This window comes from Muscardinus avellanarius, assembly GCF_963383645.1.
Source record: "Muscardinus avellanarius genome assembly, chromosome: 1".
NCBI classification, from domain to species: Eukaryota; Metazoa; Chordata; class Mammalia; order Rodentia; family Gliridae; genus Muscardinus; species Muscardinus avellanarius.
The window spans coordinates 110,194,464-110,219,649 of NC_137786.1; the positions used below are offsets into that span (position 1 = coordinate 110,194,464).

At 45.3% G+C, this 25,186-nt stretch overlaps 1 protein-coding gene across 1 annotated transcript in view; it reads left to right on the forward strand.

Annotated features, from left to right (window-relative positions):
• Window positions 1-18,565, forward strand: part of ZNF346 (zinc finger protein 346) — a gene marked incomplete at both ends in the record, with an annotated part of 30,443 nt that extends 11,878 nt beyond the window's left edge. The window contains 3 exons of the mRNA XM_080712974.1: window positions 823-1,056; window positions 13,284-13,377; window positions 18,490-18,565. Coding sequence (XP_080569100.1) covers window positions 823-1,056; window positions 13,284-13,377; window positions 18,490-18,565 — 404 coding nt within the window. The remainder of the gene's footprint in view (window positions 1-822; window positions 1,057-13,283; window positions 13,378-18,489) is intronic.
• Between the last annotated feature and the right edge of the window lie 6,621 nt (window positions 18,566-25,186).

The window sequence follows — 25,186 nt, forward strand, 5'->3', positions numbered from 1 at the left end:
CACCTCCTGTCCTATTTTTATTCTTTATTTTGAATACCAGGTCTCACTGAGTTGCAGAGGGCCTCACTAAGTAGCTGAGGTTGTCCGTGAACTGCGATCCTCCGGTCTCAGCCTCCCAAATGCTGGGATTAAAAGCGTGCACCACCACGCCCGGGTAGAATGGCTGTTTGGCCCTGTATGAGCTCAGAACCTCAATGTCTACATCAGTGCATTGGTTTCTAGCACTGTGACAAGTATACTTTGAGGATGGGGATTAAAAAAAAAAAAAAAAAAAAAAGCTTATCCCAGTTGCTGTGAAATTCCAGAACGTTCTAATGGGTGAAATGACTACAAGAATGCCCTTCGAATCTCTTATAATTTGGCAGTTTAGCTGGGCAGAGTGAACACTCGTGTGATCCCAGTACTTGAGAGACTAAGTTAGGAGGATCACAGGTTCAAGGACAGTCTCAGCAATTAGTGAGACTCAGCAACATAGCAGGACTCTGTTTCAGAATAAGAAAATCTGGCTGGGGTGTAGTTCAAAGGTAGAATACTCCTGGGTTCAATCCCCAGTACCACACACACACACACACACACACACACACACACACAAATAATTTGGCAGCTTGATTGCCAAAGCTTAAAGCTGCTGAGCAGCTGAAGTGCTCTTTGGGTTCCCTCAGACCTTCCCAGCTAGAGAAGGCGCTCCCTGTGGGAGTCGCACAAGCGGTGCACATCCGCAAGTGCGATGGGCTGGTGACCGCCTTTCTCTTCAGCTTACTTGAAAGCCTGTCAGAGCCTTCCGTATTTTTTCATTGTTTTTGTTTGAACTCTCTCACACAGCTCTCTCGAAACGCCTTACAAATCCTTTCCTTGTGGCCTCCACCTTAGCCTTGCACCCGAATAGAGAGATGATAGACCCAGACAAGTTCTGCAGCCTCTGCCATGCAACTTTCAACGACCCTGTCATGGCTCAACAACATTATGTGGGCAAGAAACACAGGAAACAGGAGACCAAGCTCAAGCTCATGACGCACTACGGGCGGCTGGCGGACCCTGCTGTCACTGACTTGCCAGGTGAGAAAGCCCAGCCTCGAGCAGTGGCGCTTCCCGTGCTTCTCCTTGTTGGGTCTTCTACAGCAGGGCTTGCCAACTCAGGTGTCTGTAGAAGTCAGCCCAAAAGTTTAAATGAATGAGAGCCAGGAAGGGAGGTGGGCAACTAAAGAGAGAACAGCATCCTAGCCAGCTCTAGCCTCTTATTACCATATGCAGTTTTTCAAGAGATTCTGGAGCCGGGCGTGGTGGCGCAAGCCTATAATCCCCGCACTTGGGAGGCTGGGACAGGAGGATCTCACAGGTTCGAAGCCAGCCTCAGCTACTTAGTGAGGCTCTCGGCAACTTAGTGAGACCTTGTTTCCAAATAAAATATAAAATAGATCTGGGAGTATAGCCCAGAGGTAGAAAAGCCCCTGAGTTCCACCCCCAGTACCACCAAAAAAAAAAGATTCTGGAAAGCCAGAAGGTTCAAGGCTAGCCTCAGTAACTTAGTGAGACCCTATTTTAAAATGAAAATATAAAGGATGGGAGTGTAGTATGAAGTCAGAGTGCCCCCAGGTTCAATCTCCTGTACAAAACAAAAAACAACCCCCCAGACACCAAGGGCAGCCTTACAACACAGGACATCCCTAGACCGTATTGACATAAATGAAACAGATGGAAAGCAGTGGTCAGAGAGCAAGGAGGAGAAGGCTACAGGCTAATTCCAGGGATTGTTCAACCAGTGCATGGAAGGACTTTGTTGTATAAACCTCATCAAGATAGGGAAGAGACCCCTATACATGACGGGGCACGCTTGTAATCCTCATACTTAGGATGCTGAGACGGGAGGATCACAGGCTCAAGGACAGTCTCAGCATGTACATCAGTCTCAGTGGTTTCAAAATAAAACTAAAAAGTAGGGCTGGAGCTGGGCATGATGGTACATATATGTAATCCCAGTACTTGGGAGGCTGAGACAGTATGATCACAGGTTTACCCCCAGCCTCAGCTACTTAGTGAGGCCCTCCACAACTTCCCCTATTTCAAAATAAAAAATTAAGAAGAAAAATGGGGCTAGGGGCTTGGATTTAGAATGCCCATGGGTTACATCCCCTGTACCATGCACACAAGATAGGGAAGGGATGGCTGATATTTACTTACTGCCCCTCAGGTAGGCAGGGATCAATCCTATATGCTTAAGATTTTGGAAACCCAAGAACCAAGCTCCTCATGCCCTCCCTTTTGCCTGCAATGACAGGAACATCTGGCTGGCCTGACTTAGGGTTCCCTTGCAGCAGACCTCTCTTCCTTCAGACCCAGCCCCCTCCTTTACTCATCCCCTCATCTAGTGCTCACTGTGGGGCACAAGCAAAAATGGAACATAGAGTGTTGGTTGCATGAAAAATGGAGTGTTTGGTTGCTTATTTTAACTTGTGTCCATTCTGCACTTTTCTCTCAAGCCACATCCTTCTTCCTGTATCTGCCTTCTACCTCCATTTTTCTAAGGCTAAATTACCCATGCTTAATCCTAGAAACTATAGCTGTAGGTTTTTGGTGGCTCACTTCTTTTCGTGTTGGGTTTTAGTTTATTTTCTTAAGGCATCTGAATACAAGTCACCCAAGATCTTTAATGAAAACCTAAGCAGGGAGGTGGCAGGGTTGGGAGTTTGACTTCCATCTCCCCTAGGGAAAAAAGATCTGGGACCCACCAATCTCCCAGCTTCTTTTATCCAATGTCGTGTATATTGCAGAGACTTTTTTTTTTATCATGAACACACGTGTGGTAGACAGATAACTGTCCCCTCCCCCATGCTGCATTATTGCCATAGGCGTGGCACTGTCCAGTAGGGAAAGGGTGAACTCCAGAGATGGAGCTCACACACACTGCCAGCATCTGCACAGGTGCCCTTGTTTCTCACACCAGAACTACACTGATGACCAGGTTCGCCCACCTCATGAGTGGTGTACTTGGCATTGGCAGATGGTGCCTCCTACACTTCAGTGGAGGGTCCAGAACACACACTGGTGTACATCTTCCCTGTACACAGACTCTGGCCACATAGCTTATAACTAAGTGTAGAAGACTTCACTAATGACACATTGACTTAAGAATGTGGAAGAAGCTGGGTAGGTGGCACATGCTTGTAATCCCAGTACGTGGGAGGCTGAAACAGGAGGATCACAGGTTCATAGCTAGCCTCAACTACTTAGTGAGGCCCTCTGCAACTTAGTGAGACCCTGTTTCAAGATAAAAAATAGGGCTGGGGATGTAGCTCGGAGGTAGCCTGCCCCTGGGTTCAATTCCCAGTACCACAAAAAAAAAAAAAAGAATGTGGAAGAAGTGGGGTGTGGTGGCACATGCCTGTTATCTTAGTACTTGAGAAGGAGGCTAAGACAGGAGGATCACAGGTTCAATGCCAGCCTCAGCAATTTAGTGAGACCCTATTTTCAAAATAAAAATAAAATAGGGCTTGGGAGTATGGCTCAGAGGTAGAATGCCCTGCATTCAATTCCCAGTAATACACACACACACACACACACACACACACACACACACACACACACACCCTATAGAACTAAGGATGTAGCTTGGAGGATAACCACTGAGTTCAATCTATAATACCCACCCCCCAAAAAAGAGTATAGATCAAAGAGTATAGATGACTCCAATTCTCTGGAAACTCTACAGAGCTTTATAGATACACTGGAAGCAAAAGAAGAGAATTAAGGATACTGAGGAAGATAAGGGAGAAGAGAGTGAAGACACAGTTCTGGATGACTAGAAGCCAGACCTGCCCTGGCCCTTCAATCCATACAACTTATGACATGAGGGATGTAATTATGTATATTCTTCAGTATGCCAAAACCATGCTCCTTGTACCCAACCCCAGCCAGGCTCTTCCTCAGTTGAGTGACATTGACTTTTCCTCTGGTCCTCTATAAAGACAGGTTCCTTGGAGTAGTGGCTTCCAAAAGGCACATTCCCATGCACCCAGTTTGGCCTTGTGGAGGGACCCCTTGTCAGGAGGTCTAAGCAGAAAGATTGCTATATTCATCTAAAAATTCCTTTCAATAAAGGGAACAGAAAATACAGGGATTCGAGCCAGGCATGGTGGCGCACACTTGTAATCCCAGCATTTGAGTGGCTGAGACAAGAGGATTGTGGTTCGCAGACAGCCTCAGCTATTTAGTAAGGCCCTTTGCAACTCAGTAAGACCCTGTTTCAAAATAAAGAATGAAAAATAGGGCTGGGGGTGTGGCTCGGAGGTAGAATGCCCCTGGGTTCCATCCCCAGTACCACAAAAAAGAAAATACAGAGATTTGCATGAAGACTTATGGGTTGAGTTGTCTGATATAATGAATGATAATTATACATCAAGCCTAAAAATCACCTGGAGCAGAATCTGTTAGTTGACAAGTAAGACCCGTGTGTATATTAAATAAGATTCTGAAGCTGAGGATGTAGTGGTGGAAAGCTTGCCTAAAATACACAAGGTCCTAGATTAGATCCCCAGCACCACAAAAAAGAATTAAAAGGGGAAAAAAAAAAAGCCAGGCATAGTAGCACATGCTTGTAATCCCTGTACTGGGAGACTGAGACAAGAGGATCTGGGTTTGCGGACAGCCTCAGCTACTTAGGCCCTCCTTAACTTAAGGAGACCTTGTTTCAAAATAAAAAGAATAAAAAATAGGGCTGGAGATGTAGTTCGGAGGTAGAATGCCCCTCAGTTCAATACCCAGTACAGGGAAAAAAAAAAAAAAAACTGGAGCCCAGCCAAAAACTGGTTCAGATTTAGTATATTGTTTCTTATCTTGAGTTTGTGAACCAAAAAATTCATGACTTTCTGAAGAAAAAAGAAAAGTTTTTCAAAAGCAAGAGAAGAATTAGCTGACCTGAATGTAGCTTCCAGTTTATAAGCTGAGATCAGTTACAATATTTCAATTCTGTGTGTGTGTGGGGGGGGGGGGCACTGACAATGGGACTCCAGGGTCATTCTACCTCTCCTACACCCTTGGCCCTGTTTTTTGTGGGCTTTTTTAAAATCTTGAAATGGGGTCATTTTTGTATAAGTGTGGTAATGGGGATTGAACCCAGGGTCATTCTACCTCCCAGCTATACCCCCTGCCCTTTTTATTTTTCCCTTTGGGAACAGGGTTTTATTAAGTTGTTGAGAGCCTTGCTAAGTTGCTGAGGCTGACTTTGAACCTGCAATCTTCCTGTCTTAGCCTCCCAATTACTGTGATTACAGACATGCACCACCATGCCCAATTCTGATGGTGAGAAACTAGATGTGTTTAGCAAAACAAGAGGCTGAGAAAGGGAATAAGAAAAGAAGCTGTTTGGCCCAAGTCAACAGCCAGAATGTCCTCCAAAATTAATCCACTTGTAAATAACCAGAAAAAATGGGATGAAGAGTGAAGAGACACAGGATTTGCTACACTTTCCCACAGGGAACAGTTTGATGAGGCTCAACCAAATACTCTGAACAGGATGCATCAGCTGGAGCAGACTGCTATTCTAATCCCTCAGCCGCCATGGAAAACCAGTGTTCTCTGGAACGTGCACCAGAAACTTACACTGGGCATCTGTGGCCACAACACAAAGAGAGCGTGGTGCCTACCCAGAGTGCTTTGATGGCTGGTGACATGTATAAGGCAAATGTACCCAGGACACAATTCTTCAGTGTCTGTTTATTTGAAGTCCTTCCAGCCTTTGAAATGTTTGCAGTGTGGGAAAACCTTCCATGGAAAGGACAATCTGGATGAACCATGCCATTTCCGTGGATGGGAAGAGAATTGCCATTGACCTTTGATCTTTGTAGTAAAGGCTTCAGAGCCAGGCATGGTGGTACATGCCTTCAATCCCAGTACTTGGGAGCTGAGACAGGAGGTTCACGGCTAGCCTCAACAACTCTAGTGAGACCCTGTTTCAAACAAAATAAAAACTAAAACAGGACTGGGGTTGTAACTTGGATATAGAACACATCCAGAGTTCAATCTCTAGGTTCAAAAAAAAAAATAAAAAACAATTAGCCGGGTGTAGTGGCGCACGCATGTAATTCCCAGCATTTGAGAGGCTGAGACTGGAGGATCATAGTTCACAGATAGCTTCAGCTATTTAGTGAAATCCTCCACAACTTAGTGAGACCCTGTTTCAAAATAAAGAATAAAAACTAGGGCAAGGTGTGTCGTTCAGAGGTCGAATGCCCCCGGGTTCCATTCCCAGACCCACCACGAAAACAAAAAACTGCTGAGCCTGGAAGCACACACTTGTAATCCTAGTACTTCAGAGGCTGAGACAGGAGTATCTCATGGGTACAGGAGGATCTTGCAGGTATGAAGCCAGTCTTAGCTACTTAGTGAGGCTTTCAGCACCTTAGTGAGACCTTGTTTCCAAATAAAAATATAAAATGGGTCTGGAAATATAGCTCAGCGGTAGAAGGCCCCTGGATTCCATTCCCCAGTACCACAGAGAAAAAAAAAAATGTCAGCAGCAATGCCTCCACATGAAGCTCCATTCAGACCAGAAGACTTAACATTTTTCCCAAAATCCTTTGACTCCTTTGATTTGTTGAAAGATATGTGGCTTTCCATATCAATTGTTGCTGCTTCTAATACCCAACTTATTAGAAACAATTCCCAGACTTCATCCAGGTTAAAAAAAAAAAAAAACATTTGCACAGCTTCTACTCAGAAAGATGAAACCAGTGGACAATGTGATAAGGGCTTCTGTTACCTTGATATACAGCAAATCCATATGCAGTAGCATTCAGACCTCAAAGGCATCCTGTGTTCTCCTTGTAGAGAGCAACTTAAGGAGAAAATACAAAGGATAGCTGATCGCTGTGGAACATACCTGCAATCCCAGTACTTGGGAGGCTGAGACAGGAGGACCACAGGCTCAAAGACAGCCTCAGCAAGTAGTAAGACTCATCAACCTAGCAAGACCCTGTTTCAAAATAAAAATAAAATAGAGCTGGGGGTGTAGCTCAGAGAAAAAATGCCATGGGTTCAATCCCCAGTACCATCACCAAAAAAAAACACAAACTATGAAAATAGATGCAAAGGATGCATAATCCTGAGAAAGAGGCCAAGAAAGTTGACCACATCAGCAGCCCCCAAGATGTTCAAACCTCATCACATCCATAGATGATGAGAGTTTCATTTTCAGATGCCACCTATGTGTGATGGGCTTTCAGGAACAAGTCATGCTGGCAAATCACTTATCAAAGAAGCACCCAGACATGAAGATTAAAATGTGCCAAGTTGACTCTACCCTTTAAAATCTAGCTGTAATTTTGTCAATATTATTATAAGGTATACAAAAGTACCAGCAAGCTTAAGATCCTTTTTTTTTTTTATAGTACTGGAAATCGAACCCTGGGGCCTTCTACCTCTGGGCTACATTCCCAGACCTTTTTCATATTTTTATTTGGAAATAGGGTCTAAGTTGCTGAGAGCCTCACTAAGTAGCTGAGGCTGGCTTCGAACCTGTGCGATCCTCCTGTCTCAACCTCCCAAATACTGAGATTACAAGCATGCGCTACCACGCCTGGCATACAACCCATATTTTGAGGAACCATCCAGAAACTGAACTCCCACCACACATTCAGAAATTTCATCCTGCTGGCAGGGTGGCACATGCCCGAAATCACAGTACTTGGGAGGCTGAGACAGGAGGATCACAGATTCAAGGCCAGCCTTAACAATTTAACAAGACCCCGTTTTAAAATGAAATAAATGATCCGGGTGTGGTGGTGCACGCTTATAATCCCCGCGCTTGGGAGGCTGAGACAGGAGGATCACATAGGTTCGAAGCCAGCCTCAGCTACGTAGGCTCTCAGCAACTTAGACCCTGTTTCCAAATAAAATATAAAATAGGTTTGGGAGTGTGGAACGGAGGTAGGAGACCTCTGGGTTCCATCCCCAGTACCACATAGATAAATAAATAAGTAAATAAATAAATAAATAAATATAAAATAAAATGAAATAAATGGATAATTCAGGCATGGTGGGCATGCTTGTAATCTCAGTACTTGGGAGACTGAGATGGGGGATTACAAGTTCAAAGCCAGTGTTGACAACCTAGTGAGACCCTGTTTCTAAATAAAAAGAAAGTCAGGCTGGGGGTGTAGCTTGGAAGTAGGATGCCTCTGGATTCAATCCCCAGTACCAGAAAAAAAAAGGAAGAAAAAGAACTGGAGGTGTAGCTCAGGGTAGAATGTTCCTTGCTTCAATTCCCAGTATCAAAAAAGAAAGAAAAAAACTTCATCCCTCTGGTTCTAGAGAACCAGACCCCATGTGCAGTATCCATACCCAGCTGACAAGTACCATGGCGGCCATTCATTTGCTACCCTCATTGTTCCAAACAGCACAATTTCAAAACCAGGGTGGGCCATCACGTTCAAAAGAAGCATCCAGAGTATGTCCAGCTCCCTAAATTGTAGAGCAATCCCCAGACGGCTCTATGCACCTCCCTCCCCACTCTTAGTAGTCCACCTGTATGTTGGTCAGTTCCATGATCCTAGGCCCATGCCCAGTGTGCCATCCAGGTTACTATGCCTATCACCTCAGCCCCTATGTTACCCCAGGTAATTGGGCAGCAATTGAGTTCCTCTTCCCAGCAGCAACTCAATAGGTTGGCCCCTGCCATATACAAAGCATTTCTTTTTTGATTGTTTGTTTTAATTTTTGTGGTACTGGGGATTGAACCCAGGGGCATTCTACCTCTGAGGTATACCCCTAGCACAATTTTTTTTTAATTCTGAAACAGGGTCTCACAAGGTTGATGAAAATTTCACTACTTGATGAGGCTGTCCTTGAACCTTCCATCCTATCTCAACCTCCCAAGTACTGGGATTACAAACATGCACCACCAGGCCTAGCTATACAAGGCATTTCTTCCACAAGGGCAGGCTCTTCAGCAGTAACAGCAGGACTCACACACACACCTGCCCAATGCTTGGAATTCCCTCTGCGGCTACTCACTAAAAGATTCAAATGATGACACTTCTTCCTAGGTCAGTGTGTGATTACAGATAACTGGTATAGCGAGTGAGGCAGAACTTTAGGTCATGGGTTATTAGAAAGTCAGTCAAAATCGAAGAAAACACAAACTTCTGCCAGTCTGGATGGAGTTCAGGTTTAGCCATCTGCAAATAGTGACTGCAGGTCCCCAGACCACCAGCCAATGACAAACCATATGTCTCATGACAACCACAGTAGCATAAGTGGAAGCAGGGAAGTGGACATCACTAAACTGTAACTGCCACCCTTGAGCAGAATCAAGCTTCTAGCCTTTTTCATGCAAAAGGCTAGAAGCTTCTGACACTTAAAATTCTTCTTTAAGGCTTAATGTTGCAGCCGGCATGGTGGTACATGTTTGTAATCCCAGTGCTTGGGAGGTTGAGACAGGAGAATTGCAGGTTCGTGGCTAGCCTCAGCAACTTGTGAGGCCCTCTGTAACTTAGTAAGACCCTATTTCAAAATAAAAAATAAAATTATGCTGGGGGTGTAGCCCAGAGGTAGTACGCTCCTGAGTTAACCCTCAGTACCACACACACAAAAAAAGACTTACTATTAAAGCTGGACATGGTGATGCTTGCCTGTAATCCAAGTATTCAGGAAGCTCAAACAGGAGGATCACAGGTTCAAGGCCAGCCTCAGCATCTTACCAAGACCCAGTTTCAAAATAAAGGGTGCATGTGTAGCCCCGAGGTAGAACCCCCCCCATGTATCTACATTACCGGGGGGGGGGGGAGGGATTAGATCAGATGTGGTGATGCACATCCGTAATCTCAGTATTTGGGAGGCTGAGACAGGAGGATGTAGGTTCAAGGTTAACCTCAGCAACATAGCGAGACCCTGTCTCAAAACAAAAAATAGGTCTGGGGATATAATTCAGAGGTAGAATACACCTGGGTTTAATCCCCAGTACCAAAAAAATAAATAAATAAGATTTACTATTTAAGCCAGGCGAGGTGATGCACACCTATAATCCCAGTACTTGAGAGGCAGAGGCTGAGACTGGAGGATCACAGGTTTGCAGCCAGCCTCAGCTACTTTGTGAGGCCTTCCACAACTTAGTGAGACCCTGTTTCAAAGTAAAAAGGTAGGGCTGGGGATGTAGCTGAGAGGTAGAATGCCTCTGGGTTCAATCCCTGGTGTCACCAAAAAAAATTTTTTTAAATAAAACCAGCTGGGCGTGGTGGCGCACACTTGTAATCCCAGCATTCGGGAGGCTGAGACTGGAGGATCGCGGTTCACAGACAGCCTCAGCTACTTAGTGAGGCCCTCTGCAACTCAGTGAGACCCAGTTTCAAAATAAAGAATAAGAAATAGGGCAGGGGGTGTAGCTCGGGGGTTGAATGCCCATGGGTTCCATCCCCAGACCTGCGCAAAAAATAAAATAAAAAATAAAATAAATAAAAAATAAAACCGTGTGTGATGGCACATGCTTGTAATCCTAGTACTTGAGAGGCTGAGACAGGAGGACCAGAGGTTTGCAGCCAGCCTAAGCCACTTAGTGAAACTCTCTGCAACTTAGACCCTGCTTCAAAATAAAAAGTGCCAGGCATAGTGGTGCGGGTTTGTAATCTCAGCATTTAGGAGGCTGAGACAGGAGGATCATGGTTTGTGGACAGCCTTAGAGAGGCCCTCTGCAACTCAGTGAAACACTGTTTCAAAATAAAGAATAAAAATAAATCCTGTTGGGGAGTAATTTGGATATAGAATGCCCCTGGGTTCCATCCCCAGTACCACAAAATCTTAAATAAATAAATAAATAAGAACTGAGCATGGTGGTGCACACCTGTAATCTCTGTACTTGGAAGACTGTGAGGGGGAAGATGGGGGAATAGCTCAGAGGTAGAATGTTCCTAGGTTCAATCTCCAGTACCACAGGAAAAAAAGATGCCCTCAAACCCCTCTTTGCCAACATCACTCAGTCCATAAGAATAAAATAATCACAATGATAATAGTTCACATTTAGCCCACATGGTGGTGCAAGCCTGTAATCTCAGTACTTGGGAGGGTAAGACAGGAGGCTTGCAGGTTCAAGGCCAGTCTCAGCATAAGGAGACTGTTCCTTTTTTTTTTTTTTTTTTTTTTTTTCCCTGTGGTACTGGGAATGGAACCCAGGGGCATTCTACCTCTGAGCTATGCCCCCAGCCCTGTTTTTTATTCTTTATCTTGAAACAGGGTCTCACTAAGTTGCAGAGGGCCTCACTAAGTAGCTGAGGCTGTCCTTGAGCTGCGATCCTCCTGTCTCAGCCTCCCAAATGTTGGGATTACAAGTGTGTGCCACCATGCCCTGCAAAATAAAAAAAAAATTAAAAATTAAAGGACAAGGTGTAGCTTGGGGGTAGAATGCCTCTGGGTTCAATTCCCAATTAAAAATAAAGAAAGTTCACATATGTTGAACACATAGTGTGTGCCACATACTTTAAGTTGTTACAATAAAGTTATAAGGCTATACTAATATTAACCCCATTTTCTGGTCAGGAACCTGAGTCTCAGAGAAGTGCCACTGTTTACACATGAGGAAACCAATCTCCGGTTAGGTAGCTGGCCTATGGTCCCACAGTTATCAAATAGTAGAATTGATTTGCACCCAGGTGGTCTCACTCATAAGCTGTGAGACTTCAGGTAGCAGACGGTTTGAAAGGTGCAGAGCTAGAAGGGATCGAGTTGTGTGTGCAGCTGTTTGTCTTGTATAGCCAGCATGCTAGAGTTGGACGCATGGCTATGTTTTGTTTTCCTCATCTGTAAAGCAACAGGATTCTCACTGGATCATTATAAGGAGCAAACAAAATTATATGAAATGTGTGGCCTATGTCAGGCATTTGGTAAATAGTAGCTGTTTTATTATAAGTATTATGATTATAGGGCTGGTCGTGGTGGCGCACGCTTATAATCCCAGCATTTGGGAGGCGGAGACTGGGGAATCGCAGTTCTCAGACAGCCTCAGCTATTTAGCGAGGCTCTTTGCAACTCAGTAAGAACCTGTTTCTTAAAAAAATAAAAAGACTAAGCCGGGCATGGTGGTGCACGCTTGTAATCCCAGCATTGGGGAGGCTGAGACTGGAGGATCGCTGTTCGCAGACAGCCTCAGCTATTTAGTGAGGCCCTCTGCAACTTTGTGAGACCCTGTTTCAAAATAAAGAATAAAAAAAATAAATAAGGGCAGGGGGTGTAGCTCAGAGGTCAAATGCCCCTGGGTTCTATCCCCAGACCCACAAAATAAATAAATAAAAATAAAAAGACAAAAAATATAGGGCTAGGGGTATAGCTCAGAGGTACAGTGCCCCTGGGTTCCACCCCCTCTATCACAAAAAATTAATAAGTATTATAAATTGTGGTATAATTGGTTTGCTATTAGCAAAGCTAAGAATCAGAGAAGGGAAGAAATTTAGCCGAGTCACGTGAAGGCAGAGCCAGGAGTCGTCTCATATCTTGGCTCCTGACTTACCAGTAGGCCATATGGAGAAAGGCCATTTTGTCAATGCAGCTTTACACTACAGCCGCCCTGGTAATGAGCCAGAGTGTCTGCGAGCCCCGAGGTAAAAAGACAGATGGATTTTCATAACAGACCTGCTCATTAATTACTATATCGCAAGCCCGAGGAGAGTGGCACCTTCCCAGAGATCTCTTAGTGAAGGGCATCCTTAATGAGGCTACTTAGCACAATCAAGGTGGGAAAGACAGTTATACCAAATGTCACCTCTTTGTTCTGTCATTCTATTATTTATTCGACAGACAATCTAGGCAGACTCTGCGAGGACTGGGGACACAAGGGAGCGGAGAAGTTCCCAACCCCAGGGAGCACATAGGCACACAGACTGTGCCTCCTGACCACTGAGGCCTGGGATTCTCCTGGGGTCTCTCTGCCCTCCCACCCTTCAGCCCTCAGAAGGACATTTGCATATTCCACCAAAAGCAGTACCCCAGCCCCTTGTTTTTTTCTTTTCTCTTGTTTTTTGTTTGTTTGTTTGGGTGGGTTGGTTGGTTTTTTGGCAGTACTGGGTATTGAACCCGAGGGCATTTGATCTCCAAGCTATACTCTCAGCCCCATTTTTTATTTGTTTTGAAAAGGTCTCACTAAATTTCAGAGGACCTCATTAAGTATCTGAGGCTGGCTGCAAGTCTGCGATCCCTCCTGTCTCAGACTCCCAAGGACTGGAATTACATGTATGTGCCATCACTCCCAGCTTCCCAGTTTCTTTTCATTGGATAACTAAGTATCTTGATTTTGATGTGTGTTTCAGCTGGGAAGGGCTATCCCTGCAAGACTTGTAAAATAGTGCTGAACTCCATAGAACAGTACCAAGCTCACGTCAGCGGCTTCAAACACAAGAACCAGTGAGTATCATCCTTTGAAATTGGAGGGTATGCAGCAGGAGGTCAGGGCTTCTGAGTCAGAACAAAGTCAGGTAGTCCCCATCATAAACGGAACCCTGGTAGCCTTTTCTTAGTCATTTAACAGGAAAAAGCTTCTCTAAGTTTTTCTCCCATTAGTGTCTCCCCAGCCTTGGCACTGGCTGGGCTGAAGGGCTTAGTAGAGAAGCATAGATGACTTTCTTTGTGATTCCCCTAAGAGCACAAGGTCTGTGCTCTTCCTGGTCTGTAGCAGTCTGACTAGAGGAGTGGTTTCTTTCACATTGGCCTGAAGATCCTAATCTTCACTGCCACCAATTCTGTGGCAAGAGCTCCCTCTGCAGGTTATTACCAGATGTAACCAGATTCTTTCAAACACTTGTGTGGTAGCTGACAAACCCAGTCCACGCTTCACCACTTATAGTCTCAGGTCAGGAGACAAACCAAGCAAGTAAACCAACCCCCTCCCAAAAAACTGTGACAAGCCAGGTGCAGTGGTGAACGTGTACTCCCAGGCCTTGGGAGACTAAGGCAAGAGGATCTCAAGGTCAGGTCCAGGCTCAGCAACTTAGCAAAACCCTGTTTCCAAATAAATTTTAAATAGGGCTAGGGATGTAGCTCAGAGATAGAACTCCTCTGGGTTCAATCCCCAGAACAAAAGAAAATAGGCTGAAGGTCTGGAGGTGTGGCTCAAAGATAGAGTGCTACTGGTTTAATATCTCTCTCTCTCTCTCTCTCTCTCTATCTCTCTCTCTCTCTCTCTCTCTCTCTCACACACACACACACACACACACACACATACACACAAATTGTAATAAATGGGGCTGGGGGTACAGCTCAGTGGTAGAGAGTTTGCCTAACATACATGAAGTCTTGGATTTTACCCCAGCACCCTCTTCCCTCCCCCCCCAAAAAAGATGGTGATGATGATGATAAGTGTGTTAAAGAGAATAGATAGATTCTCTCACCACAATCCTGGAAGGAAGGGAATGTTATCCTCATTTTACAGATATAGGCAACCAACATTCAGAATGATGCAGAGAGTTGGGAGCTGGCTGTGGTTCAAACTAAAGCCTTCTGGCTCCCATCATGCTCCTGAAGGACATCATGCTAGGAGGCGTTTGCAGCACCATGTGACTGACAGGACAGGTCCCTTCTGCTGTGAACAGTGTATACAAATAGCTTTCTGAGCCGGGCGTGGTGGGCCACACTTGTAATCCCAGCATTTGAGAGGCTGAGACAGGAGGATTGTAGTTTGAGGACAGCCTCAGCTACTTAGTGAGGCCCTTTACAACTCAGTGAGACCCTGTTTCAAAATAAAGAATACAGCCAGGCGTGGTGGCGCATGCTTGTAATCCCCACGCTTGGGAGGCGGAGACAGGAGGATCGCACAGGTTCGAAGCCAGTCATGCTGGCTTAGGAGACCCTGTTTCCAAATAAAAATATAAAAAATAGGTCTGGGAGTGTAGCCCAGAGGTAGAAGGGCTTCCAGGAACCCCAGTACCACCAAAAAAAAAAAAAAAAAAAAAAAAATGTGGGCATGGTGGCACATGCTTATAATCCCAGGCTCTGGGAGGCTAAGACAGGAGGATCATGGTGTGCGGCCAGCCACAGCTACTTAGTGAAGTCCTTTGTAATTCAGTGAGACTGGTTCAAAATAAAGAATAAAAAATGTAGGTTGGAGAAAGAATGCCCCTGAGTTCTATACTCAGTACCGCAAAAAAAAAAAAAAAAAAAAAAAAAGGCTGTACTGGGAGTATAGCTGAGAGGTAGAATGCCCGTGGGTTCCATCCTTAGTACCCCACACACACACACACAAAGGCCCCCACAATTAAGGTTGTCCTCTATAATATGGTAGAGGAAACTTCAGAAAGAAAGGACCAAGGATATTTTTTACTTCAGCATTCTGGATTTCTACTCCCTTTAATCCATTCAGCTGAATGAGCAATACAGAATCAACCACCCAAGTCAAAGCATTCATTTCAGCAAACTCACTGGTCTGACTCAATTTTCCTCACTTACAAAAATGGAGATGATGATACCTATTTCAGAAAGCTATTTATTTATTTTTTGTGGTACTGTAGATGGAACCCAGGGGCATTCTACCTCTTGAGCTACACCCCCAGCCCTATTTTTTTATTCTTTTTTGTTTTTGGGGATACTGGGTTTCCTGAAAACCCTTCTACCTCTGAGTTACACTCCCAGACCTATTTTATATTTTTTTTATTTGGAAACAGGGTCTCTTAGGCCAGCGAGGCTGGCTTCGAACCTGCGCCATCCTCCTGTCTCTGCCTTACAAGTGTGTGCCACCACACCCAGCTTTATTCTTTATTTTAAAACAGGGTCTCACTGAATTCCAAAAGGCCTCACTAAGTAGTGGGTGAGGCTGTCCTCGAACCACGATACTCCTGTCTCAGCCTCTGAAATGCTGGGATTACGAGTGTGTGCCACCATGCCCGGCTTTATTTATTTATTTTTTGTGGTACTGGGGATGGAATCCAGGGGCATTGTGCCTCTGAGCTACACTCCCAGCCCTATTTTTGTTTTCTTTCTTTTCCTTCCTTCCTTCTTTCCTTCCCTCCTTTCTTTCTTTCTTTCTTTCTTTCTTTCTTTCTTTCTTTCTTTCTTTCTTTCTTTCTTACACTCCCAGGCCTATTTTTGTTTTCTTTCTTTCTTTCTTTCTTTCTGTCTTTCTTCTTTCTTGTGGTATACTCCCAGCCCTATTTTTGTTTTCTTCTTCTTTCTCTCTCCTTCCTTCCTTCCTTCTTCCTTCCTTCCTTTCTTTTTGGTGGTACTGGGGTTCCTGGAAGCCCTTCTACCTCCGGGCTACACTCCCAGACCTATTTTTTATATTTTTATTTGGAAACAGGGTCTCCTAAGCCAGCATGGCTGGCTTCGAACCTGCGCAATCCTCCTGTCTCCACCTCCCAAGTGCAGGGATTAAAAGTGTGCGCCACCACGCCCGGCACCATGCCCAGATTTTTATCTTTTATTTTGAAACCGGGTCTCACTAAGTTACTGAGGCTTACCTCGAACCTGCGATCCTCCTGTCTCAGTCTCTCAAGTACTGGGATTATAAACATGCACCACCATGCCTGGTTGGACATGTCTTTAATTTGGAGAACTCTTGGAACTTATCTTAGGTAGATTGGGAAAAGCCCCAGCATGGTAGCCTGGCGCTCACACCATCTTGCAGCACACAACCTTTGCAGGTTATATAGTGCTAGTTTCAGTAGACAACCAGAGCCAGCCAGAGTCCTGTCCTGGAACTACTCAGACTTGGAAATGTTAGTGTTGCCGGGTGTGGTGGCACACACCTTTAATCCCAGTATTTGGGATGCTGAGAGCAGAGGATCACAGATTCAAGGAAAGTCCCAGCAACCTAGCAAAACCCTGTTTCAAAATAAAAAGGGCTGGGAGTGTAGCTCAGAAGATAGAATGCCCCTAGGTTCAATCCCTGGAACCAAAAAAAAAAAGAAAAGAAAAGAAAAAAGAAAGTCAATGTCTCTGAGCCTCTACTTTTTTTGTGTGTGGTGCTAGGGATGGAACCCAGAGACATTCTACCTCTGAGCTACACCCCCAGCCCTATTTTTTAATCTTTACTTTTGAAACAGAGTCTCACTGAGTTGCAAAGGGCCTCACTAAGTAGCTGTCTCAAAAATTAAAAAACAAGCAGAGTGTGATGGCTCAGGCTTGTAATCCCAGTACTTGGGAGGCTGAGATAGAAGGACCAGAGGTTTGCTGCCAGCCTCAGCTACTTAGTGAGGCATTCCACAACATAGTGAAATCCTGTTTCAAAATAAAGAATAAAAATAGGGGTGAGGTATAGCTCAGAGGTAAAATGCCCCTGGGTTCAATTCCCAGTACTGTAAAAAAAAAAAAATAGTATAAATAGGCCTGGGAGTGTATGTAACTCAGAGGTAGAACACCCCTGGGTTCAATCCCCAGTAACTAACACACACACAAAGGAAGGAAGGAAGGAAGGAAGGAAGGAAGGAAGGAAGGAAGGAAGGAAGGAAGGAAGGAAATGGAATATGGAAGCTAAACACCAAGCATTGCGCCCAGCATGCATTACACCTCAGGAAAGGAAAGCCGCCCCGTCAGGACTCCAAGGTACTAGAAGAGCCATCCTACTACTGGAATAAACTATGTGGAAACCAGGTATGATGGTGCACACTATTAAGGCTGAGACAGCAGGATTACAGGTTCGAGAACAGCCTCATCAACTTAGTGAGGACTACCCAAATTTAGCGAGACCTTGTTGCAAAATAAAGAATAAAAATTAGTCGGGGCATGGTGGTGCACACTTGTAATCCCAGCATTTGGAAGGCTGAGACAGAAGGATCACAGGTTTGAAGCCACCCTCAGCTACTTAGTGAGGCCCTTTGCAACTCAGTAAGACCCTGTTTCAAAATGAATAAGCCAGGCGTGGTGGCACATGCTTGTAATCCCAGCATTTGGGAGCCTGAGACTGGAGGATCACAGTTCTCTGACAGCCTTAGCTACTTAGAGGTCCTTCACAACTCAGTGACACTCTGTTTCAAAAATAAAAAGACTAGCCAGGCGTGGTGGCGCACGCTTGTAATCCCTGCGCTTGGGAGGCTGAGACAGGAGGATCGCACGGGTTCGAAGCCAGCCTCAGCTACTTAGTGAGGCTCTCAGCAACCTAGTGAGACCCTTTTTCCAAATAAAATATAAAAAAGGTCTGGGAGTATAGCCCGGAGGTAGAAAGCCTCTGGGTTCCACCCCTAGTACCACCAAAATAAATAAATAAATAAGACTAAAAAATAGGGTTGGGAGTGTAGCTCAGAGGTAGAATGACCCTGAGTTCCATCCCCAGTACTGCAAAAAAATAAAAATAAAAAGACTAAAAACTAGGGCTGGAGGTGTAGCTCAGAAGTACAATGCCCCTGGGTTCCATCCCCAGTGCTGCAAAAAAAAAAAAAAGAATAAAAATTAGGGCTGGGAGTGTAGGTCAGAAGTATAATGCCATGGGTTCCACCCCCAATTCCGGAGAAAAAAAGAGTAAACTGCTTGGCATACTGCTACCCACGTGGCACACACTCACTTGTGCCTTTCTTCCTTCTCAAACTTCAGGTCACCAAAAACAATGGGCCAGACTCCTGTGCAGAGACAGCCTATTCAGAAAGACTCGAGCATCTTGGAAGACTAGAGGTGTTTCTGCCCAGCACTCCACGTTGGACCAGACATGAGCCAGCTTCCTGTGACGGGTCAGCCCTTGGCCCCCACCCTCTGTGTACCAGGGGAATAAGAGACATGATGCAGGACTGGGCACAGAACCCTCTGGCCGGCCGACAGAGCCACTCCTGCTCCTCCTCTTGGTGAAAACGGGGGAGGCAGGGCTCTTGAGGCAACTTGGGTAGTAGCTTGGAGGATGACTTCCCCTTCCCCAGTTCCCCTAGGCCGTGTGTCTTAGGACCTCAGCACTTTTCTTTCTGAAGGTCAGTTTGGGGCAGTTTGTGCAGCTAAAGAACAGAGCCTGGGCTCTGGGCATGTCCTGGAGTTGTCCTGCAGATTTGCCAGGACAGGAAAGAGCAGATAGAAGTGGCTGCTACATAGGCACTTAGGACTAATGTGACGACCCCCCCACCCTGTGTGTAGGCTTTCTTGAGCCTTGGACCAGATGCTGGCTAATTATGCAGCTTTCTGCCGCCAGTGACATCTCCCCAGAGCACTGACACAGTCCTGGCAGGGCGTTGCTCTCCCTCCTGCCCATCTCCATGGTTCCTAAATGGTGCTAAGCAGCTGAGGATGCGCTGGAGTAGGTCTTAGTGCCCAGTGGAGTCATGGGAAGCCCATAGGGACCTTTCCTCTCCTCCATTAGAGGTGCTCCCACCCAGGGTCATGTGGAAAAGCCCCCACCTGCCACCTTCCCTGACGGTTCTGTACCCTTAATGGCGGCCGGCCTCGTGCCGTCCTTCAGCCCTGCTGAGCCTCTCCTTCCCTTGTTCAGGGGACCACCCTGCACCAGTCACTGTGGTGCTATCCTTCCCTCCTCATCCGTGGGAAAATTCCTGGGTACCAGGGAGCCAGAGACCCTGGTGAGGAAACATATTCTCAGACCTCAAACCCAGATTTCTCTTAATTCTGCTGTTTTGTGGCCTGGCACACTGAGTGGATTTTCTCTTGTAGCTTTTGAACAAGAATTCCAAGGAGTGTTACCATCTGAGGCCTCCTTCTCGTTGGGTTAAAGGAGCTGCCCGCTGCTTTTGTGCCCCCCACTCCTTGCCCTCTCACCTGTGAAATGCCTTTGCGTATTGTGTGTTGGGTGTGGTGTGTGTGTGTGCTTGCGCTCTCTTGGTCACTGAATCATCCAAATAAAGAATTTCTTCCATGAGCCTGACTACAGTTTAACAGACCTGGGATTTGGGCTATACTGCTGTTGGATCTAGTATGTCTGCCTTGACACACATACAACCTCAGGGCACTTACTCCAGATTTTTTTTTTTTTTTTTTGGTGTGCTACTGGGGTGGAACCCAGGGGCTTTTCTACCTCTGGGCTATACTCCCAGACCTATTTTATACTTTATTTGGAAACAGGGTCTCACTAGGTTGCCGAGAGCCTCACTCAGTAGCTGAGGCTGGCTTCGAACCTGGGCCATCCTCCTGTCTCAGCCTCCCAAGTACTGTGATTATAAACGTGCGCCACCACGCCCATTTTACTGCAGATTTTAAGAGTTGAGAAAGTTTGATGTGGCAGCACACGCCTCTAATCCCAGTATTTGGGAGACTGAGACAGGAGGATTGCAGGTTCAAAGACAGCCTCAGAAAGTAGTGAGGCTGTCATCAACCTAGAAAGATTCTGTTTCAAGATAAAAATAAAATACAGCTAGGGGTATGGCTCAGGTAAAATGCCCCTGGGGTCAATCCCTGGTACCACAAAAAAAAAAAAAAAAAGAGTTGGGACAGGCCTGGCACAGTAGCATACACCTATAATTCCAGAGTCCCTGGGAGTCAGACAGGAGGACTGCAAATTTGAGGCCAGCCTCAGCAATTTAGCTAGACTGTGTTTCAAATTTTAAAAGTGGTGGGGCATAGTGGTGCATGACTATAATCCCAGTACTTGGTAGGTGGAGACAAGAGATTTGCAAGGTTTGCAACCAGCCTTAGCAGTTTAGCAAGGCTCCTGTTTCTTTCTTCTTTTTCTTTCTTTTTTCTTTTTTTTTTTTTTAATTACTAGGGATTGAACCTGGAGGCATTCTACCTCTTACACCCCAGCACAATTCTATTTTTATTATTTTTTTTTTTTTAGGGTCTGGGATGGAACCTAGGGGCATTTGACCTCTGAGCCACACCCCCCACCCTATTTTTATTCTTTATTTTGAAACTGGGTCTCACTAAATTGCAGAGGGCCTTACTAAGTAACTGAGGCTGTCTGTGAACCACGATCCTCCGGACTCAGCCTCCCAAATGCTGGGATTACAAGCGTGCGCCACCACGCCCGGCACAATTCTATTTCTTGATTTGAAACTGGATCTCACTAGACTGCTGAGAGCCTCACTAAATTGCCAAGGCTTTGAACTTGCTATCCTCCTTTCTCAGCCTCCCAAGAACTAGGATTCCAAGTGTGTGCCTCCAAACCCAACTTGAGACCCTTTTTCAAGACAAAAAATCAAAATGACTGGGATGTAGCTCAGAAGTAGAATGCCCCTGGATTCAATTCTCAGTACTGCAAAAACATGAAAATTAAAAGGCTGGGAATACCTGGGTATGGTGGTGCACACTTGTAACCCCAGACCTATTTTTATTTGGGAACAGGGTCTCTTAAGCCAGCACGGCTGGCTTCAAACCTGCACCATCCTCCTGTCTCTGCCTCCCAAGCGCAGGGATTATAAGCATGCGCCACCATGCCCAGCCTAGCCAAGAGAATTTTTTTTTTTTTCTTTTTTTGGTGGTACTGGGGGTGGAAGCCAGAGGCTTTCTACCTCTGGGCTATACTCCCAGACCTTTTTTTAAAATATTTTATTTGGAAACAGGGTCTCACTAAGTTGCTGAAAGCCTCATTAAGTAGCTGAGGCTGGCTTCGAACCCGAGCAATCCTCCTGTCTCAGACTCCCAAGCGCGGGGATTACAAGCCTGTGCCACCACGCCCGGTTTAGCCAGGAGAATTTTGAAAAATAAAAAAACTGTAGAAAATGGAAAACTAGCAATTTTATCTGTATAAGTGCTGTTGAGAGGTATACTAGGGGTTGAACCCAGGGGTATTCTATCTACCTCCAAGCTATACTCCCAGCCCTATTTTTTATTTTTATTGTGAAACAGGGTCTTGTTAGGTTAATTAGAGTCTCACTTCTTGCTGAGGCTGTCTCAAACCTGCGATCCTCCTGTCTCACACTCCTGGGATTACAGTCACGCACTGCAGTGTTCTGCTATAATAAGTGCTTTTTTTTTTTTTTTTTTTTTTGCAGTACTAGGGATAGAACCCAGGGGCATTCTACCTTCAAGCTACATCCCCAGCCTTGTTTTTTATTCTTTATTTTGAAACAGGGTCTCACTCAGTTGCAAAGGGCCTCACTAAGTAGCTGAGGCTGTCCTCAAACCGTGATCCTCCTGTCTCAGCCTCCCAAATGCTGGGATTACAAGCGTGTGGTACCACGCCTGGCTTATATATGTGCATTTTAAAGCTAGACAATAAAGTCAGGTATGGTGGTGTAGACCTGTAATCCCAGGACTTGAAAGGCTGAGACAGAAGGATCACAGGTTCATGGCCAGTCTCAGCTACTTAGTAAGGCCCTCCCCAACTTAGACCCTGTTTCAAAGTAAAAAAATAGGGCTGAGGGTATAGGTAAAATGCTCCTGGGTTCCATCCCCAGTACAATACATAAATACATACACACACACACACACAAGCTGGGCGTGGTGGCACACCAGAAGACAGGAGGATCACAGTTTGCAAACAGTCTCAGCTACTTAGTAAGGCCCTTTATAACTCAGTGAGACCTGTTTCAAAAAGAATAGAAATAGAGCCGGGCGTGGTGGCGCACGCTTGTAATCCCTGCGCTTGGGAGGCTGAGACAGGAGGATCGCATGGGTTCAAAGCCAGCCTCAGCTACTTAGTGAGGCTCTCAGCAACTTAGTGAGACCCTGTTTCCAAATAAAGTATAAAAAAGGTCTGGGAGTGTAGCCCGGAGGTAGAAAGCCTCTGGGTTCCACCCCCAGTACCACCAAAAAAAAAAAAAAAAAAAGAATAGAAATAGGGCTAGGGATATAGCTTGGAGGTAGAATGCCCCGTGGGGTTCATCCCTAGTACGACAAAAATAAATAAAGCTAGACAAAGATATTTCATTTAGAAAAGAAGCAAGCTGTAGACAATTGCCAAAGTCTTGCCTGTAAGAAGCAGCAAGATAGAGAGTAGAATTCTGTCCTTGACTCCTGGTTCAGAACACTTTACAAACTAGAACCAGAGTCCCACACAGTCTACCTCCCGCCTCTCCAGGCAATGTCACGGTCTCAGAGCAAAGAACCCCTCAGCGAGTACAGCAGCAGCACCCACAAAACTAATTAGACAGGCCCAATGTTTAATTTTTAGTATCTTATCCAGTTCCCAGTATATTTGACTCTAGTTCATAGATTCCCAAACTTGACTACCACCCTCTCTTCAGAAGAAAAAAATTACTCATCACCCCATGGAAATCTGCCTTTAAGCAAAGAAACAGAATGATCCAGTGACAAATCTTTTTTATTATGTATCTATATTTTGTTTCAGCACCATCTGGGAGAGGGGGTTATCACTCACTTTAGGTCCCTATGCTGTCATTACAACTCCCAAGAACAGCAAATAAAAATTATGCTGGGTTTGGTGATACACATCTGTAATCTCAGTACTTAGGAGGCTAAGACAGGAGAATTTCAAGTTCAAGGCCAACCTCAGCAGCTAAGGGAGACCCTGTTTCCAAATAAAAATTAAATAGGGACGCTGGGAGTTGTAGCACGTGCTTGTAATCCCAGCATTCAGGAGGCTGAGACAGGAGGATCACGGTTCGCATACAGCCTCAGCTACTTAGTGAGGCCCTCTGCAACCCTGTTTCAAAATAAAAAATAAAAAGTAGGGATGAGGGTATAGCTCGGAGGTCACATGCCCCTGGGTTCCATCCCCAGTACCACACAAAAAAAGTAAAAATAAAAATAAAATAGGATTAGGAGTATAGCTTTGAGGTAGAATGCCCCTGGTTCAATCTCAAGCAACACACACACACATACACACACGCACACGCACACGCACGCAGAAGAGAGAGAGAGAGAGAATGGTAAAAATACTAGATAAAAGGAACTTTCCAGCTCCATATAATCTTATAAGACTATGATCACATATGCAGTCTGTTTGACCAAAATGTCCTTATGCATTTTAAAACAATCTCAAAATAAAAAATTATTTTAAAAAAGAGATGATGGAAAGAAGAAAGCAAAGATCATGACAGGGCCAGATGGGACACGATGGACAGGATGGGACAAGAGCTAGGGCCAGGACGAAGCTGGAGTGGCCGGGGCAGAGGCCCAGCTGGCTCAGCTGCAGCCCTTCTGCACAAGGGCCCCAGTGTTCCCTGGGCCTGGCTGCCATCCAAGAGCAACGTCCTTGGCACTGGGCAATGTCAGCTCTCTCTCCCCCACGACTCTGTTCCCAGGCAAGTGGGGCAGGTGAGGACTGCCTTGGGAGACTCCTAGGAGCAGTCTGCATCCTCTGCCTCAAACTTGGAATGCCATGGTATCCATCAGTACTGGCCAAAAGGCAGGAAGAGCAGTGTCCAGCCTAGTCCCCGCACCTTCCTCACACACACACTCACACCTTCAGGTGAATGTCTACCTTCTGCGAGCCACAATTAATGCCATGGACTAAAGCTGGGCCCTGAGGCACATACCTGTAATCCCAGTACTTTGGAGGCTGAGACAAGACGATCACAGATTCGAGGCCAGCCTCAGCAATTTAGCAAGTCCCTTAGCAACTTTGAGAATAAATAAAACATAAAATAAGGCTGAAGGTGTAGCTCAGAGGTAGAATGCCTCTGAATTCAATCCCCTGTACCACATTAAAAAAAAAAGAAAAGAAAAAGGATTGTTAAGTGGTCAAGGTGGATCCCTGCACCCTCTGGCTTGCGGGAAGGATCCCAGGACGAGATGCACATAGAGAAGCTACTGTTACTGTAGTGAGGCCCGTTTCCCTCTAACTCATTTACCCCAATAGTGCTAAGAAGAAAGAAGCTAGAGTGTGTCCATTTTCTGGACGAAGAAACTGATGCAGGCTAAAAGCATGATCTTAGAATGGGAGGCTCTGCTGGAAGTGAGGGAGTTAGAATGTCTTGAGAGACTGTAAATATGACTGTATGTTAGGCTGGCATAGTGGTGTACGGACCTGTAATTCCAGTTACTCAGAAGGCTGAGGCAGGACGATTGCATGTCTGAAGCCAGCCTGACCAAATTATTTTTTATTTACTTTTTTATTTATTTATTTGTTTATTTATTTATTTATTTATTTATTGTGGTACTGGGGGTGGAATCCACTGGCTTTTCTACCTCCGGGCTATACTTCCAAACCTATTTTATACTTTATTTGGAAACAGGGTGTAAGTTGCTGAGAACCTCACTAAGTAGCTGAGGCTGGCTTCAAACCTGTGCGATCCTCCTGCCTCAGCCTCCCAAGCACTGGGATTACAAGCATGCGCCACCACACCCAGATTATTTATTTTTATTTTTTATTTATTTTTGTGGTACTTGGGATTTATCCCAAAGGCTACCTCTGAGCATGAAATAAGGTGTCATTAAATTGCTGAGGCTGGCT